The sequence below is a fragment of the Labrus bergylta genome, chromosome 13, assembly GCF_963930695.1.
Source record: "Labrus bergylta chromosome 13, fLabBer1.1, whole genome shotgun sequence".
NCBI classification, from domain to species: domain Eukaryota; kingdom Metazoa; phylum Chordata; class Actinopteri; order Labriformes; family Labridae; genus Labrus; species Labrus bergylta.
The window spans coordinates 13,583,691-13,598,754 of NC_089207.1; the positions used below are offsets into that span (position 1 = coordinate 13,583,691).

The window sequence follows — 15,064 nt, forward strand, 5'->3', positions numbered from 1 at the left end:
CAGTAAATCAGGCAATGTATGGTCTCGGATTTATTTTCCTTTTAAAGATTTATTTTTTGGCTTTTTTCCTTTATTTATATGCTGAACTAATTGTCACCATTCAGGTTTATAAAGTTACCGGTTGGCATTAAGCATTCACAATGACATATAAGGCCTAACATGTAGGAGTTTAATGATTTATCATTCAGCAAAAGGCTTTATTTGTCTGTCTAAATGTGCTTTTTGTTTTCTCCAAGTGTTTACTCAGGTTTACTCAGTGGCTGACATGCAGCAGATTGAAAACTTAAAGTGCCATCAAACACACAAATGGCGCCTAGCTGAATTGTAAACCTGTTTGTTTCTTTCCGATTCACCCACCCACATGCGGTTCTTCTGGTGTTACCCTGACAAGACCCCCGCTGCAGTGTCAGTCACAAGTCAGCCTCGAACCAGGCCATCTTTTTTTCATGTGACAGCCAAGCGTATACTGACGATCATAACACTGACATGTTTGTGTGGGAGGGCTGTCATCGCCAAAGTCTAAGAGGCTAAGACAGTGGATCCAAATTTAACAGGACTAGTGATTTTCTCATCAGAGAGTTTGTTTATACCTCACCAATTGTATTTCCCTACCTAGATGAAATAATTTTCATCAGTCTTTAAAATAAGACCTTAAGGATTTATACTTAAGGCTTACTCCCTGGCATGTTTAAGTGTACAATCACTGACTGAGCAGCCATATTTGTCATGGTAGGAGAGGGAGCATACATATATGTTATATATGTACAGAAATGAAAGCAAAAATCCACTGATTAACGTAACACTTATATTCTGCATCATTAAATATTAGGTGAAGATAAAATGTAAAGTGTATGTAATAGGGAAATAGAGGATCAATAGAGCACAATAGATCATCTCAACAAAATGTTATACTCTCTAAATTACTCTAGGTCTTGTTTATGTGTAATCTGTGTTATATTTACTAGAATAGTTTCAATGTTTGCCTCAGGAGATTTTTGATTAAACATGAATAGTAATGACTGTTTTTCCAGGAGTGGAATGATAAGCTGTGTAGATCGTGAGTCATACAGTATTTGGTTTGTGTGTGTGTGTGTGTGTGTGTGTGTGTGTGTGTGTGTGTGTGTGTGTGTGTGTGTGTGTGTGTGTGTGCAATCATTTCAAACAAATGCTCTGTTGTAATGTATGTGTTCTAGCTGTGACCAGAGCATCCAAACAGGGAGGGCTGGGCTCTCATTGAAATGTAAATGTGTTTGCAACATATGTAATGCTCTTCATCTTCAGTGGATTCCTTCCAAAATGAGATGTAAAAAAATTGATGCAGATAGAATTGGAAAACACAGCAGCTCAGAATCCAATCTGAACCACTTCATGGATTCCTGTGATGAACAGGATTGCGTCTACTCCTGGCATCATGTCAGCTGTAATCAACATTGGCATATCTATTTCTGTTACTTAGATTTTAAAATAAGCTCTGAGCTTTTGTGGCCATTCTGGTCCAACATTTGTTATGAGTAATATGAATAAGCAGTCCAAAAGTGCAATTCAAAATCACTATCACAGCTGGCATTCATTTGAGTATTGCTGCTGTCTCTGGATCATAATAGAACAACCTTTTTTAGGAATTAGTATTTGATGCAAAGTGTTCAGCAAAGCAATTACTGAAACCCTATTCCCACTACTTTCCCCCTACTTTATACATTTCAATATTTTACACGACCTAACTATAAAGTTTATGTTGTCACCCTATTGTTACATTAGTGGTTGGCAATGTGTTTTTTGCTTTTTGCAATTTGTTATTATATTACGGTATCACAGTAGTAAAAGGGATTATATGGACACTTATTCACACACTAAAACCCCCTTTCTCCTCTTCAAAGAAGCCTGTTTTATATGTTTCTGCAAGAGTTAAGAAATTGCATTCACTATGAGATAATTATTACTATTATTTTACAATATATATTTTTTGTTTGTTATGCATTTATTTGATAGGACAGCTGAAAAGAGACAGGAAATGTTGTAAGGAGAGAGTAGGTGATGACATGAAGCAAAGGGACGAGGTCGAATTTGAACCCACAAGCCGCTGCGATGAGGACTAAATCCTCCGTACATGGAGTGCTGATAGCCTAGCGATTTTATATTTTATTCCCAATAGATTCTATTGTAATTTTAATATTATTTGATGATGAATGTTTTATGTTTTTCAAAGGTAAAACACTCCTCTGTAAAGCACTTTGGTCAACCTTGGTGGTTTTAAATGTGCTACATAAATAAAGTTGACTTGACTTTGGCACTTCCTGTTGAAGAACCTGTCTCTAGCTTTTAGAAATGTTGGAGTTATTCTATTAAGCCTCAGAGTTTCTCAGGCAAACACTATTCATACGTTTTCTTTCTTTATTTCAAAAGATTATGAGTCACTTTGTGTGGATTTTAAAGATCGACTTTGTCAGCTGAAAGGAAAACTTCAACAGGTGTCACAAAGTCAGCCAGCAACTTTCCTCTGTATACTGTACATATACGGGTGTGTGTGTGTGTGTGTGTGTGTGTGTGTGTGTGTGTGTGTGTGTGTGTGTCTCCACAGTATTACAGCTTACTTTAAGCAAAGGAAATGTTTTCAATAGCAAGCCTTTTGCTTTTCATCTTAAAGAAATTGATAACTTCTTTCGTTAATACTAATAAACGCTCGGTGCTGTCCATGGTGCATTATGTCTACATGTTTGTGTGTCTATGTGTGTGTGTTTGTGTGTGGGTTTGTGTGTGGTGTGTGATTGCTAATATAAAAAAGTTCAGAAGCAAAAAGCCCACACTGATGTTAAATAAGAAGCTTTTTAATAGGTTTGTGTAAAACAACCGTGTACCTCATCAGTAATTACTGTTGTGCATTATGGATAGTGTAGGCTATTAGTAATATTGTTATTATTTCCTTATTTCTCTGCTGAGTAAAAATGTATTCTGAGCTTTTTTATTTATTCATTGTGTTTATTTCCCTCTGACAGCAGGAGTTAATGGGTCTACATACAATGAGTACATTTTTAGTGCCCATATATCAAGCCTCTGAACATTGTGTTTACATGCTTTTGGCCTGAAAAGTCTGTTACCTACATGTTAATTGAAACCCTCTACTGATGGCTTTTGTTTACTCTCTGAATGTGTAATGGGCTACTGTACTTTACTGAATACATCAACTCTTAATGCCTTCTTTTTCATCTCTCTCTTTGTTTCTTTTCATCTTGTCACAGAGCAACTAAAACTCATCCAGGACCTGTGGTTCACTTGAGTGACAGCCCAAAGGATGAAGGCAAGGTGAGTAAGCAGATAAAGGAATTGGCAACACATCTTGGTTCTTAATCCCACTTTCAATGCTACGACGATCCAAAGAAGCCCTCTCTTCTTACATTAGTCCTTCAGACTTCACTCTGTCTTCCAGTATATTTATTCTTTCTATATTTAACCATTTACTGTACCTCAGACTATTTACCTGCCTTTTCTCATTTCATACTCCTCGGCCTGGCTTTCTTGCCAGCACACACAAAGAAAACCATTCACTCTACAGTGAACCTCTTCCATTGTTGCTCTCACATTCTTTGTCTTTCTATTGGCTTTTCATCTGGACACACAGAAGAAAAGGTGTTTGAGGGACTTATCCAATAAGGAGGGGTTTTCCAGGGTCAAGCTGCAGTCAAATTGGAAGGAAACGTGTGAGATTGAGGTAGCTGTAAAAGAGGAGAGCCAGGCGGTAACAAGGTCATTGAAGAGCATATGGATTTTCCCAATAGATTTTCCTTCCTCTGAAACCCGACTTGACAAGCTGTGAAGACATAAAAACAAGGCATAAATTTAGAGATTTTGTCACACACTGCCTTCACTCACTGCATAAAAAACAAATGCTGCTTTAATGCTGCTTGCATGTCGCTTCACTAGCAAAGTAAGAACGTCACTTTTATGTTATAATGGTCATTTTCCTTTAAAGATGGGAGAGTTTACTATGCACGTGTATTTAATTCCCAAAACCTATTTTACACTCCTTGTTGTATTTAGTAGTTAGCCTACAGCTCCAGCTTTCTGATCATGAAGAATTAAAACTGAAGACTGGGAATAACAATTATAAATTCATGAATTTCAATCATCACACTCCCCAAGAAGTATAGATCACACACTATTTTAATCATTTTAATATAACTGTATAATCGAAGACATGCCCAGCCTTTCAAAATATCATTAAAAAAAGAATATCAAGAAGTGTGGTCAAAAACTGGTTTTGAAAACAGTTAAACTCTAACTTGTTACCACAAAGTTAGAAATATCATACTTGTACGAACACATTAGTACAGTTTATGTGGATATCTTTGTCAGACATGTTACTACATGGCCTACGCATGCCTTGGAAAGCAAGCTGTGCATCATTCCGATGATAAAAACTGATTGGAGCGGATCCCAAGTGACCTTGCCCAAACAGATTATCTTAACACTTCAAACAGATAGGGCTCCACAAATACTTTTCGCCATATTTAATATTTATTGGAAAGTGAGAATGTAAAATGCTATTCTGCTGCCAAATGCTATAATGGTCCACCAAGCCTTTATGCATGACCTCCCCCACAAAATGCATAGGTTAGACAGGTTGATGAAGACAGTAGTTGGTCAAGACAGGCGTACTGGCCAAGGAGGAGTCACAATATGTCATCTCTTGCTTAGCTGCATTGCAAGTACCCATTCCTTAAAGGAGGTGCAAGCAGTCACATTTAAGCAAATCTAGCAAAGGACATGACCGGCCAACATACAGTATGTCAGAGGACCAGCGCCCTGCCACAAGGCATCAGAGGTTGTATGCACCATCACTCCTACTGGTGCTGGAATTTCATTACCTTTGTACACCTGCTGAATCTTATCCACAACTGCAAAGTTTTAGATGATGTCACTGCCATAAATAAGGCACTCTTGAGTGTCAAACACCTATGCCCACCTTATTCAGGGGCTTAAAAGGCTCATGTGGTAAGGCAGCCAGTATAAAACCTGAATGCCAGGTCAAGATTGCCACCTTCCTACTGGGCCGAGTAGGAGAGGTGACATCAGTCAGCCTTACCACCAATACAAGATTAGTATGATAACTGCCACCATGCCCTTAATTCCCTTAATTGGCATGCATGTACTCAGGTGAGTGTAGCTCTGTGAAGACACAGTTAAAGCTAATGGATTGTCCAAAACAAATAGAAACATTGCATATTTAACCCCCAGCAGTTTGCTGTCCTCAGAAAAAATAGTCGAAGCACTTGTACACAGCATTTCACATTCACCCATGCATAGACACCTTCAGACACTGATGGCAGAGGCTGCTTTGTAAAGTCTCCATCAGTACTAACTGAACTAATGGAAACAATTCATGTGTTGCTGACTAGGCCACCAGGAGCAATTTAAGGTTCATTGTCTTGCCCAAACTTTGAACGACAAACTTTTGGATTGAGAGACAACTGACCCTACCTCTGATCCACCGACACCTCACCATGTATAAAAGTAATATACAATCATTAATTAAATCAGTCAGTGGAAATGGGATCCTTCTGCCCCAGGAAGAGGATGGTTATGAGATTAAATTGATTTTAAAAAATGATTCTGAAGTTGAAACTGATCCATATTAGCTTTATATGTCTAAAAGTCAGGTGATTTGTGGTTCACGTGGTATACTTTTTCTTTACCCATCTACTTGTTTTTAAGTAAAAGAAAGCTTCAAATACAACACAGCACAGTTTACAGGAAGCCCGCAGCTACACTTTCTTAGTCAACATGACTTTTGCAGGAGCAGGATATGAGGCAAAATCAACAATAGAGTTCAAAATAAATATATGATTATTATTATTTTTTAGTCTAGTGTCCTTTATGGAGATAAAGAAACTCAAGCTCTTGTTGAGAAGTATCCTCGTGTTTGTATCTGATAAATCTGTGTGAACAAGATAATCTAAGTGAAAGAGTCATTATTTCATAGTCCATCTTGATGAAGACCACTGTTGATGTTCTTTGACATGTTAGAAGGCCACTGTGGCTTAGCTGATAGAGTTGTCCCCTTTCAACCAGAAGGTTGAGGGTTCAATCCCCAGCTGGGCAGCTCCTATCTTGGACAAGACACTTAACCGCTGCTGCTCTAGTGGTGTTGTGTGAATGGGATTAGCTGCTTCTGATGGATGATACTACATAGCAGTCACTACCATCAGTGTGTGAATGTGTAGGTGTGACCTGCAGTGTAAAAGTGGTGTGAGTAGTTGGAAGACTAGAAGAGCACTATATAAGCTCAAATCCATTTACCATTTATTGGGTGTGTGTCGGTCTGTGCTTTTATTTATCCCCATGTTTGCCTTCTTTTTAGTTATCAATTATTCAATTATTCACTTAAATCTGCGTATGTAATTCGACGATTATTGATTCTAGTCATTTAGCAACATAGTTGTGGTGTTTTGTAACCGTGCTGTTTTGAAAAGTAACTATACAGTACTAAACTTGTGAATTGAGAATCAAGAATATCTGTCCCTGAGCTGGATCAAATGGTAATTCAAAATAGTATTTCATATAAATGCCAATGTCTGAAAGCTCACTTGAGAGGAATTTCTCTGTGGCTCAGTTGGTAGAGTCATTGCCTCTCAACCATAAGGTTAAGGGTTCAATCCCCAGCTGAGCAAGATGTCTGATGTGTCCTTGGGCAAGACACTTCAAACTGCTTCATGGCAGTGTAAGAATGTACTTACTCTCTTATGTACGTCATTTTGGATAAAAGCGTCTGCTAAGTGAATTGTAGAATTCTTAAAAAAATGAAGTTGCATGGTGTAATAATTGTATGTATTTATTTGACATGTACTGCTACAAGCATACATTCATGTGTGGCCAATTCCTTAGTAACAAGGACAACAATCAACATTCATGATTGTTAGTGATACTAATGTGAAGCTTTGAGGTCGCAAATTTTACGAGGCATTTTGCTTTTCCTTCCCTTCCATCTTGTGATTTGAGATGTCACACTGTCTCTCCTCTCTGCCTGAGAGCTGTTTCCCCCACTCTCTCTAGTCCTCCACAGCTTCAAGACTGTGCTCCTAAAACATCACTCCCATCTCCTGTGATGTGTGATCCGATTGCGTACACTTTACTGAAATTTTGATTTGGAAGTCGTGTGTACATGTGTGACTTTTCATCTACAGTGTTTACATGTAAATGTGTCACCGACATTGGTAAGAATGCATGTTCGTGTGTGCATGTGTGTGTGTGTGTTTGTTTGTGTGTTTTGTGTGTGTGTGTGTGTGTGTGTGTGTGTGTGTGTGTGTGTGTGTGTGTGTCTAGGAGGAAGGTGAGGTAGGGAAAGTTTGTTTATGGGTGCCACAGACAAAATGACAGCATTACTGCAAAGTGTAATTATGCAAATTACATTTTTACAGTTGCTTATGCTCGGCTCATCATCCCATTTAAGTTTCTAACAATAGCATTTATTTTTTATTTTCCTTTTCACTCTTCTATACAGCTACTTATAGGGTTTGAGAGTGGGACAATCGTACAATGGGACCTCCGGGGCAAAAAGGCCGACTTCAGAATCTACTATGATGAGGTGAGTCCCTTCATGCACTCCTGCAAAGAGAAGTGGAAAAACAAAAAAGAAACTTGGCAAAACTGCTATCAAGGAAAAGCTATTTATTTATTAAAAAAAAAGATTTCTGCTTTTTTGTCTTTTCTGGCAAATAAGGGAAATATTTCTGTGGCTATAATTTCTTCTTTGGGCATATTCTAATAAAAGAATATTCTGTTTGATGCCTGGTTTAGGCTACCTCAGCTGGGATAGCCTTGTTATAGCAACACAAAGTACAAAAAATACAAAATTTGATGAATAAAGAGTTGTGAAACATTATAAATGTCTTTATTTGTGCACATTTGATGATGCATGTTGAAGCAAGTGAACATTCATAATACTGTTCTGATATGGACACCTTATGAAATACAAGATTCTGTTTTTTTCTTCTTCTTTTGTTACCATTTCTAGGAAACTATTACAGATAGATTTCTTGAAAAACTTTTCAACTTTGAGGGCTGGTTGCTTGTAATGATCATGACAAAAATGTTACAAACTCTGATTAATGAAATGAAATATAGTCACTTAAGTGAGTATCTCCAGGAGATCTTAGATTCAACAAAGACAGAAGCGTAGATCAGTTCAGACAAAAAAGGAAGTTGTTCCATTTGAGCCTTAGCATCATCTAAGTGATCGTTTTTGTCCATCAGTCACTTATCCTAAATATTGCCTGCATCTTAGATCCAAATGGAGGGCATTTCGTGTCTATGAGCAATGTCAATTTTTCTTTTTATCAGCACTGCATATGTTTCATTAAGTGCCGTATCCCCATGCCTGCCAGCCAACTCCATACTGCTTATTAAACATAACCAGTAATCTGAATTATTCAGATACCAGTATTCAGGCATGTTTCTTAAAGTCAAAGTTGATCTGTCGGCTCACACAGTGTTATTGCCGAAATCATTTTCACCTTGTTGCACTTACCATCTGCAACAGGTACATCTCTCACCTCCTCTCCCATCTCCCTTGAAGAACAACATCCTGCTCACATACATAATGTGGTTTCATGTGCACTGCCCCTTGCACAGCATGACGTTTCTGTCTTACACTTCTTCTGCAGGGAACAAAAACACCAACACCAAAAACACCAGTGCTCATCAACAGCATCTCAAACTCTTATTGTTACAATCACAAGTTACTTTTTGATGTGTTTGTTGCTCTGTCAAAAAATACACAGAAAAAATGTTCAAAAGCAATGCATTAAATTGACATGAAAACAGTGTATAGGAGTTAATATAAAAAAAGATAATCCCTCTTATAACTTGTATTCATTATTTTCTATTTTTGTATTTTAAGCATTATGTGTATAATTCTTTTAAAAAAAATTGGGTTGATATCAATTTAAGCACAGTGACGACAAGCAGTTATAGACTTAATCTGCCAATACCAGTGCACCGGTATTGGCAACAGGATCATCAGAGTATCATCAGCTGAATCATCAGTCCAGGCCAGCTAAGGCTAGAATGGAGGCAGTGTACTAAGCCAAAAAATATGTTTAAAGATCATGTGTATCATTTTATTTTTTTACAATTTGAGAGCATTGCAGAAAGGAGAAAAGATTCAGGTTCGGCATGTCTCTGCTATTTGGGAAGGGATTGTAAGCTTACACACAACTGTTCCAATCAACTACTGCTCATCTGGCAAAAAACCTCAGAGACAGGCATGAAGGGCCTCTGCCAAACCCTGGTTTCAGCCACAGCTATCACCTCAGAGCCGATACCCCAGGTAATCCATCCGAATTGATGGCCTGTGTAAAGAGCATGAGCCAGCAGAGGAATTTGAAGAACCAGTACACCCCAGCCACAACAGCCTTGGAGTCACCTTCAACAATTGTCAGGAAGCAGGAGACCTGGCCTGGCTTGACCTTGAAAAAATAGCTAGGGCTTTACACCATCACCTGCCATCTGTGCACAAAATATGTACTGTACGGTCCATCAAACGAACAAGAAACAAAACCAAAGAAGGAGATTCCTATCCAGGCCTTAGTGATAGAGTCAGTCATCTCTAAAAATGGAAAATTGGGGGTTAGATCCCAGGCTCCTGTAGCCACATGTTGATTTGTCCTTTGGGCAAGAGACTTATCCCCAAATTACTGCTGCTGCTAAATCAGCTGCGTGTGAATGTGTATAAATTGATTATTTAATACTAATGGTCACATTAGATAGCAGGCTCTGCCATCAGGATGTGAATGTGTATGAATGAGTAGGTGTGACCTGTGTTAAACAAAGCACTTTGAAGTCGCCAGAAGACCAAAATATTATGTGCACGTAATCAAACTGCTGTGTTACGTTTTCTGTTCATCAGTATGTTATCTCCACTCTTTTGTTGATATTGTTGTTCCATTGAACTACACGTACCATTGATATAAAGGCAATAGCAGTCCTCCTGAAATTATTTAGATATTTTCAGGAATGCATATGTGAAAACAGCTTAAATCAGATTAACAGACATGGAATAGGATGTGAAGACCTGAAGACCCCTAACTATGACTGCTATTCTACCAAAGCAAGCTACAAAGCTTCTCAAGGGCTCCTTCTTGGTTGCCAACATGAATTGCTTGAAGATTAACAATCTGCCAAAGTCTCTACTGTGTTCATCATTTTCAAAAAAGGGTGGATAACTCCAGATGTGCATTGATTTAAGGAAGCTAAGTTCCATCTTGGAGTTGAGGCTTATGCCATGCCAAAAAACAATGGCCTCCTGAAGAAGATCAGAACTAACATGTACATCACTACTCAATATTTTTGTCATGAATACTGCCAGGTGTCCTAGGAGGAGTCATGGCGGACATTCCATTCCACCACCAAATGTCAAAATCTACTAGTCAGTTTTCACTTTGACACATAGCACCATTCTGTTATACTGAGACCAATACTGATGGGCAGAGTCCTACAGAGGTTTTACAACTGCAGCTCAGCTAATCTCGAAGATGTGATGACTTTCAGCAATACATGGGAGGAGCATGGGGAAACATGTACCTGAACCACAAACTGCAGCCATTAAAGGGGAGGTATCCAACTATAGTTTAAGAAGGCATGGCTATAAAGGGGTTGAAAAAGAGCATCAAATACTAATTTGTCAAATACTAACAGCTTTCTCGTCTCATGTTATCTCTCAGTCCACTCTCTTAGTATCCACATTAGGCAATTATTTTATTTTCAGGTAGCTTCTACTTAGCAACCTCTGGGAGGTGAAGGATGATGGCTGCCTCATCACTGACTTTGAGCAGCAAATGCACATATACACATTGATATATTAAAATAGTGTCAAGTGGTTCTTTTACAGGTTTTTTTTTGATTCAAGAATTCATCTAAACCATGCCTTTATCATTTATTGTTTACCATTGTTTACAAATTGAAGTAGAGAGATCTGAAACATTTGAAACCAAAGAGCATTTTGACATTATTGTATATATGACATGTTTGTAAAATCCATTCCCTCCGGCTCATTGGTACAGGCCATCCATTCAGCCAGCTGGCATCATGAAGGGAAGCAGTTCATGTGCAGTCACTCAGATGGCAGCCTGACGTTGTGGAACCTCAGAAACACCACCAAGCCATTCCAGGTCACTTTCCCTCATGGTGAGATGCACAGCCACAATTAACCCTTCTAAATTACTAAACAAAATGCAACTCTTAATAATCTGAAGCTGGAAAAAGTGGGTCCATGTGTAGTTATACAGCATAGAGGAAAATACTGTAGGATAAACCTCCCATAAGTGTGGAAGTAGAATGGGCTTTGTCCCTCTTGGATGTATCAAATTTCATAAGCATTGATTTGTACTGGATTTCACTTTACCTGTAAATGTAACCATCCCTCCAATTCCAACCCTACTGTGCTTCGATGGCTAGGAAAGCCAATAGGACAAACAGGAGACTAGCAGGGAACCTTGATAACACAAACATAAGACTTTCAGCTACAGTATGTCTCGGGTAAATCCATCAGCGTTGACTATATGTTTCCACCCAGACCTCAAGCTTCAATTTCTTTTAGTATTTTGAGTTGCATGTACATGGTAAATAAGAAGTATAAACATTGTGATTAGGGCGCCAACACTACCATTCTGGGTTGAAGAAGAGACTGTGTTTTGGGCTTAAATAATTCTTGAATATGGACTGCACAGGACAACAAGAGCATTCTCCTGTACTCCTGGTTAAAAATAACTTTGATTAAACAAGGCCTTCAAGGAATCATTTAACCCCATCTACAGCCAATCACAGCACAAAAGCACGAGCTAATTGCAGTACACTAAAGTTTAATAGGGCAGAACACTGAACCCTGACAGCATGAGTAGGACCCCTACGTGAAACAAGGGGGTCTTCACTCACCACAACAATCTGCTTGCTCTACATTTTTCCACTTACCACACGGCTACCGAGTTAAGAATCAATCATTTGAACCAAATATTGATCTGGAAACGATTTCAATGATATACAATGTTTGTTTTTTTGCCAAACAAAAAGTCAATTGGAATCTTTGTCCATCCATATCACTGTTAAAATAAGTGTATCCTGTCTGTTAATACGTTAAACTTGACAGAATTGGAAGTGGTCTTGTCACTGTTGGACTCTGTTAACATTTTATTTTACATTCACCAGGCTTTAAAACGTCACTGTATCCCATGCCAAGTTATATTATGTGTTAACTTCTTGTGGATTTCTATGTCATAGCCTACAGGTTTTATGTCTCTTAATTTCTGTTTACCACTGTTTTCATCCCCTTTCTCTTTTTCCTTCAGTTACAGACCAACAGTAAATGAACCAGACTTTTTTTCTTCTGTGGATTCATATGATTACAGTTTAAAGTCTATAATAAGGATCTTTGATTTAAGCAATTAGGGTCTTTAAAGTCTATGATTAGAGTCGCGCCCCTTGCAACCACCTACATTCCATAGTAACATGTTTGTATTCTTAACAACAGTGTTATATGGAGGGAGAGCATACTATGCTATGCAAAGCTGGCCAATCAGAATCTAGCATTTAAAAATCAATTTACCAATGTAAACATTTAAATAAAATATGCCCGTAAACTTTGTCCCCCTCAGTTTAGAACTAACTAGTTCACAGACATCAGGATTTTGTTTGATTTAACGAACCATCCAAACTCTCACTGCTCTCTTCCTCTGACAAGTGGGTCTTTGAACCTGCAGGGCATCCTGACATTGTCAGATCTTTTTGTCAGCTTTCATCTCAGCAAAATCCAAAAAGAAGAAAAACATGAGGGAAGGACATGGACAATTGTTGTTCAAGGCGGAGCAGTAGGACTTCAGAAATTAGTTAAATAGGTGTTAGTGTCTTGAGTTAACCCTTGTTATGAATTGGCGGTATACAAATAAAGATTGATTGATTGATTGATTGATTGATTGATTAAAACAAACAATAGAATATCCCAAGATTAGATTTTCCATTGTATCTTGGTAAAGTGATAATAAGGTTCTTTGTGATTATGATATCCCTAGAAATGTATTGGATCTGATCAATTTTTCTTGAAAACACTTTCCTCTGTGTTTACTTCTCTACTTCTTGATATTTTCCACTAGTACCTCCGACATGAACAGCCTTTTTGACACAGAGGGCCTGATCCCCAAAAGGAAAGCACAGCTTTACATATGCTATACCTCTGTAAATGAGAGAAAAAGATAACGTGTAGTCAACAAAGTACATGCAAATTTCACTGCCAAGCATACAGTGTCCTTGGTGCGCCTTTTCCATTTGCATGTATGTAAATTACAGAATATTCTAAAGTTCAGCACAAAGTTGCCCCCTTCCTAATAAGCCTAGTTGCAAATACCGCAAATACCGTCTATACTCAAGACCAGCTGTAATATAATATATGCAATTACCATGTAATTCACAAAGACCAGCGGTAATGCCACAATAGCGGTAGTGGTCCCACTGCCTTCCAGCTAAGATCTTTTGAACATTATAACAATATTTGAAGAAAGTGTTTTGGTGTGGTTAATCTATTGTCACACATAGGAGAAAATGAAATTTGGTCTTATCTCTTTCAGTTTCAATAGAACTAAGACCAGAAGTTAATAGTTAATGTCGTTCATTCTGTTTTCTATATCCTCTAATTCAGGAAAAATACAAAAGGATGGGAGGAAGGAATCATGTAAACCCATACTCAAAGTGGAGTATAAGACCACAAGGAACAGGTGTGTCCTTTTTTAGCAAAAAGCCAGCTTCAGAGTGGATGATTTGAATCATGTCAAGTGTCTTTGTTAAATTTAATAGTTGTTTATTTTGAGAATTGTGACATTAATTATTCAGTTATTTAATCATTTAGAGTAAAGTAGGAATGCTATGTATGACAACCCAAATGATATATTAATAAATGGCAAAAAGAAAAAGATTCATACTAACATGAAGATTTCATTTATGCAGCGATTTGTCTTTGTTTAAGTCAGTGCAAATAGTAACGTGCTTATAATTAAATTGTTAGTCAAATTCAAGTTTAAAGAAAGGACTTATTAGTAGATTTATTAATTCATAATTGATTTGGGGCTGATGAATTTCATCCTCCAGCATTGATACAGAATAAGTATTCCTAAAGTCTTGTTTATCTCCACAACAGCGAGCCCTTTGTTATCTTCTCTGGGGGTCTCTCATATGACAAGGCAGGACGGCGGCCAACATTGACTATCATGCACGGCAAGGCTATCACTGTCCTGGAGATGGACTATCCCATTGTAGAGTTCATGGCACTCTGTGAGACTCCTTACATCAACGGTGAGTACATTCAGAGACAATAAAAACAGTTTCATATGTATTTGGTATTTTGATTGATGGGAATGAAGGGATTGGTTTTATAATGGAAATATTATCGATGCGTTTTCTTCTGTTATGACTATAGAGCAATAAAATATATTTATTTAGTGAAATAAAATGCTACGAAAGAATGGGTTCAAGAACGTGAAACGTAAAAAGGTCTGAAATCAGGGGGTCGGTATTTTCTGTGATTAGAGTTAGCTCTATACTCTCATGCATCTATTAACATCCAGGTCACACATTTAACATTGTTTCCTTTCAAACTACACACAAGCCAATCTCAGGCTTTTATAAGACTCTTATTAATGGGGTGGCTGTGGCTCGTTTGGTAGAGTCGTCGTCGTCCCACTGGAAAGTTGGGGGTTCGATCCCCAGCTCCTGCAGCCACATGTCAGTTGTATCCTTGAGCAAGACACTTAACCCCAAAATACTCCCTCTGTCTCGTCGGCGGTGTATGAAAGGAATTAGTTACTTACTTTCTTCTGAAGGTCACTTTACATCGCAGCCTCTGACATCAGTGTGTAAATGGTTGTGAATGGGTAGGTGTGATCTGTGCTGGAAAAGCAACTAGAGAAACGCTTTACAAGCTCAAGTCTGTTTAACATTTAAGAAAACGAGTAAATAGTATTTGCTGCACAGAAGTTCTGCAGCAAATACACCAAAAATGTGTTTTGTTGTTAACTGGAAGTTTATTATT

At 38.0% G+C, this 15,064-nt stretch overlaps 1 protein-coding gene across 12 annotated transcripts in view; it reads left to right on the top strand.

Moving 5' to 3' along the window:
* stxbp5l (syntaxin binding protein 5L) overlaps window positions 1-15,064 on the top strand; it is a 111,778-nt gene that overhangs the window by 60,916 nt on the left and 35,798 nt on the right. For all 12 annotated transcript variants that reach the window (XM_020638424.2, XM_020638427.2, XM_020638430.2 and 9 more), the window contains exons 6-10: window positions 3,237-3,300; window positions 7,496-7,579; window positions 11,055-11,178; window positions 13,679-13,754; window positions 14,174-14,328. In XM_020638424.2, coding sequence (XP_020494080.1) covers window positions 3,237-3,300; window positions 7,496-7,579; window positions 11,055-11,178; window positions 13,679-13,754; window positions 14,174-14,328 — 503 coding nt within the window. The remainder of the gene's footprint in view (window positions 1-3,236; window positions 3,301-7,495; window positions 7,580-11,054; window positions 11,179-13,678; window positions 13,755-14,173; window positions 14,329-15,064) is intronic.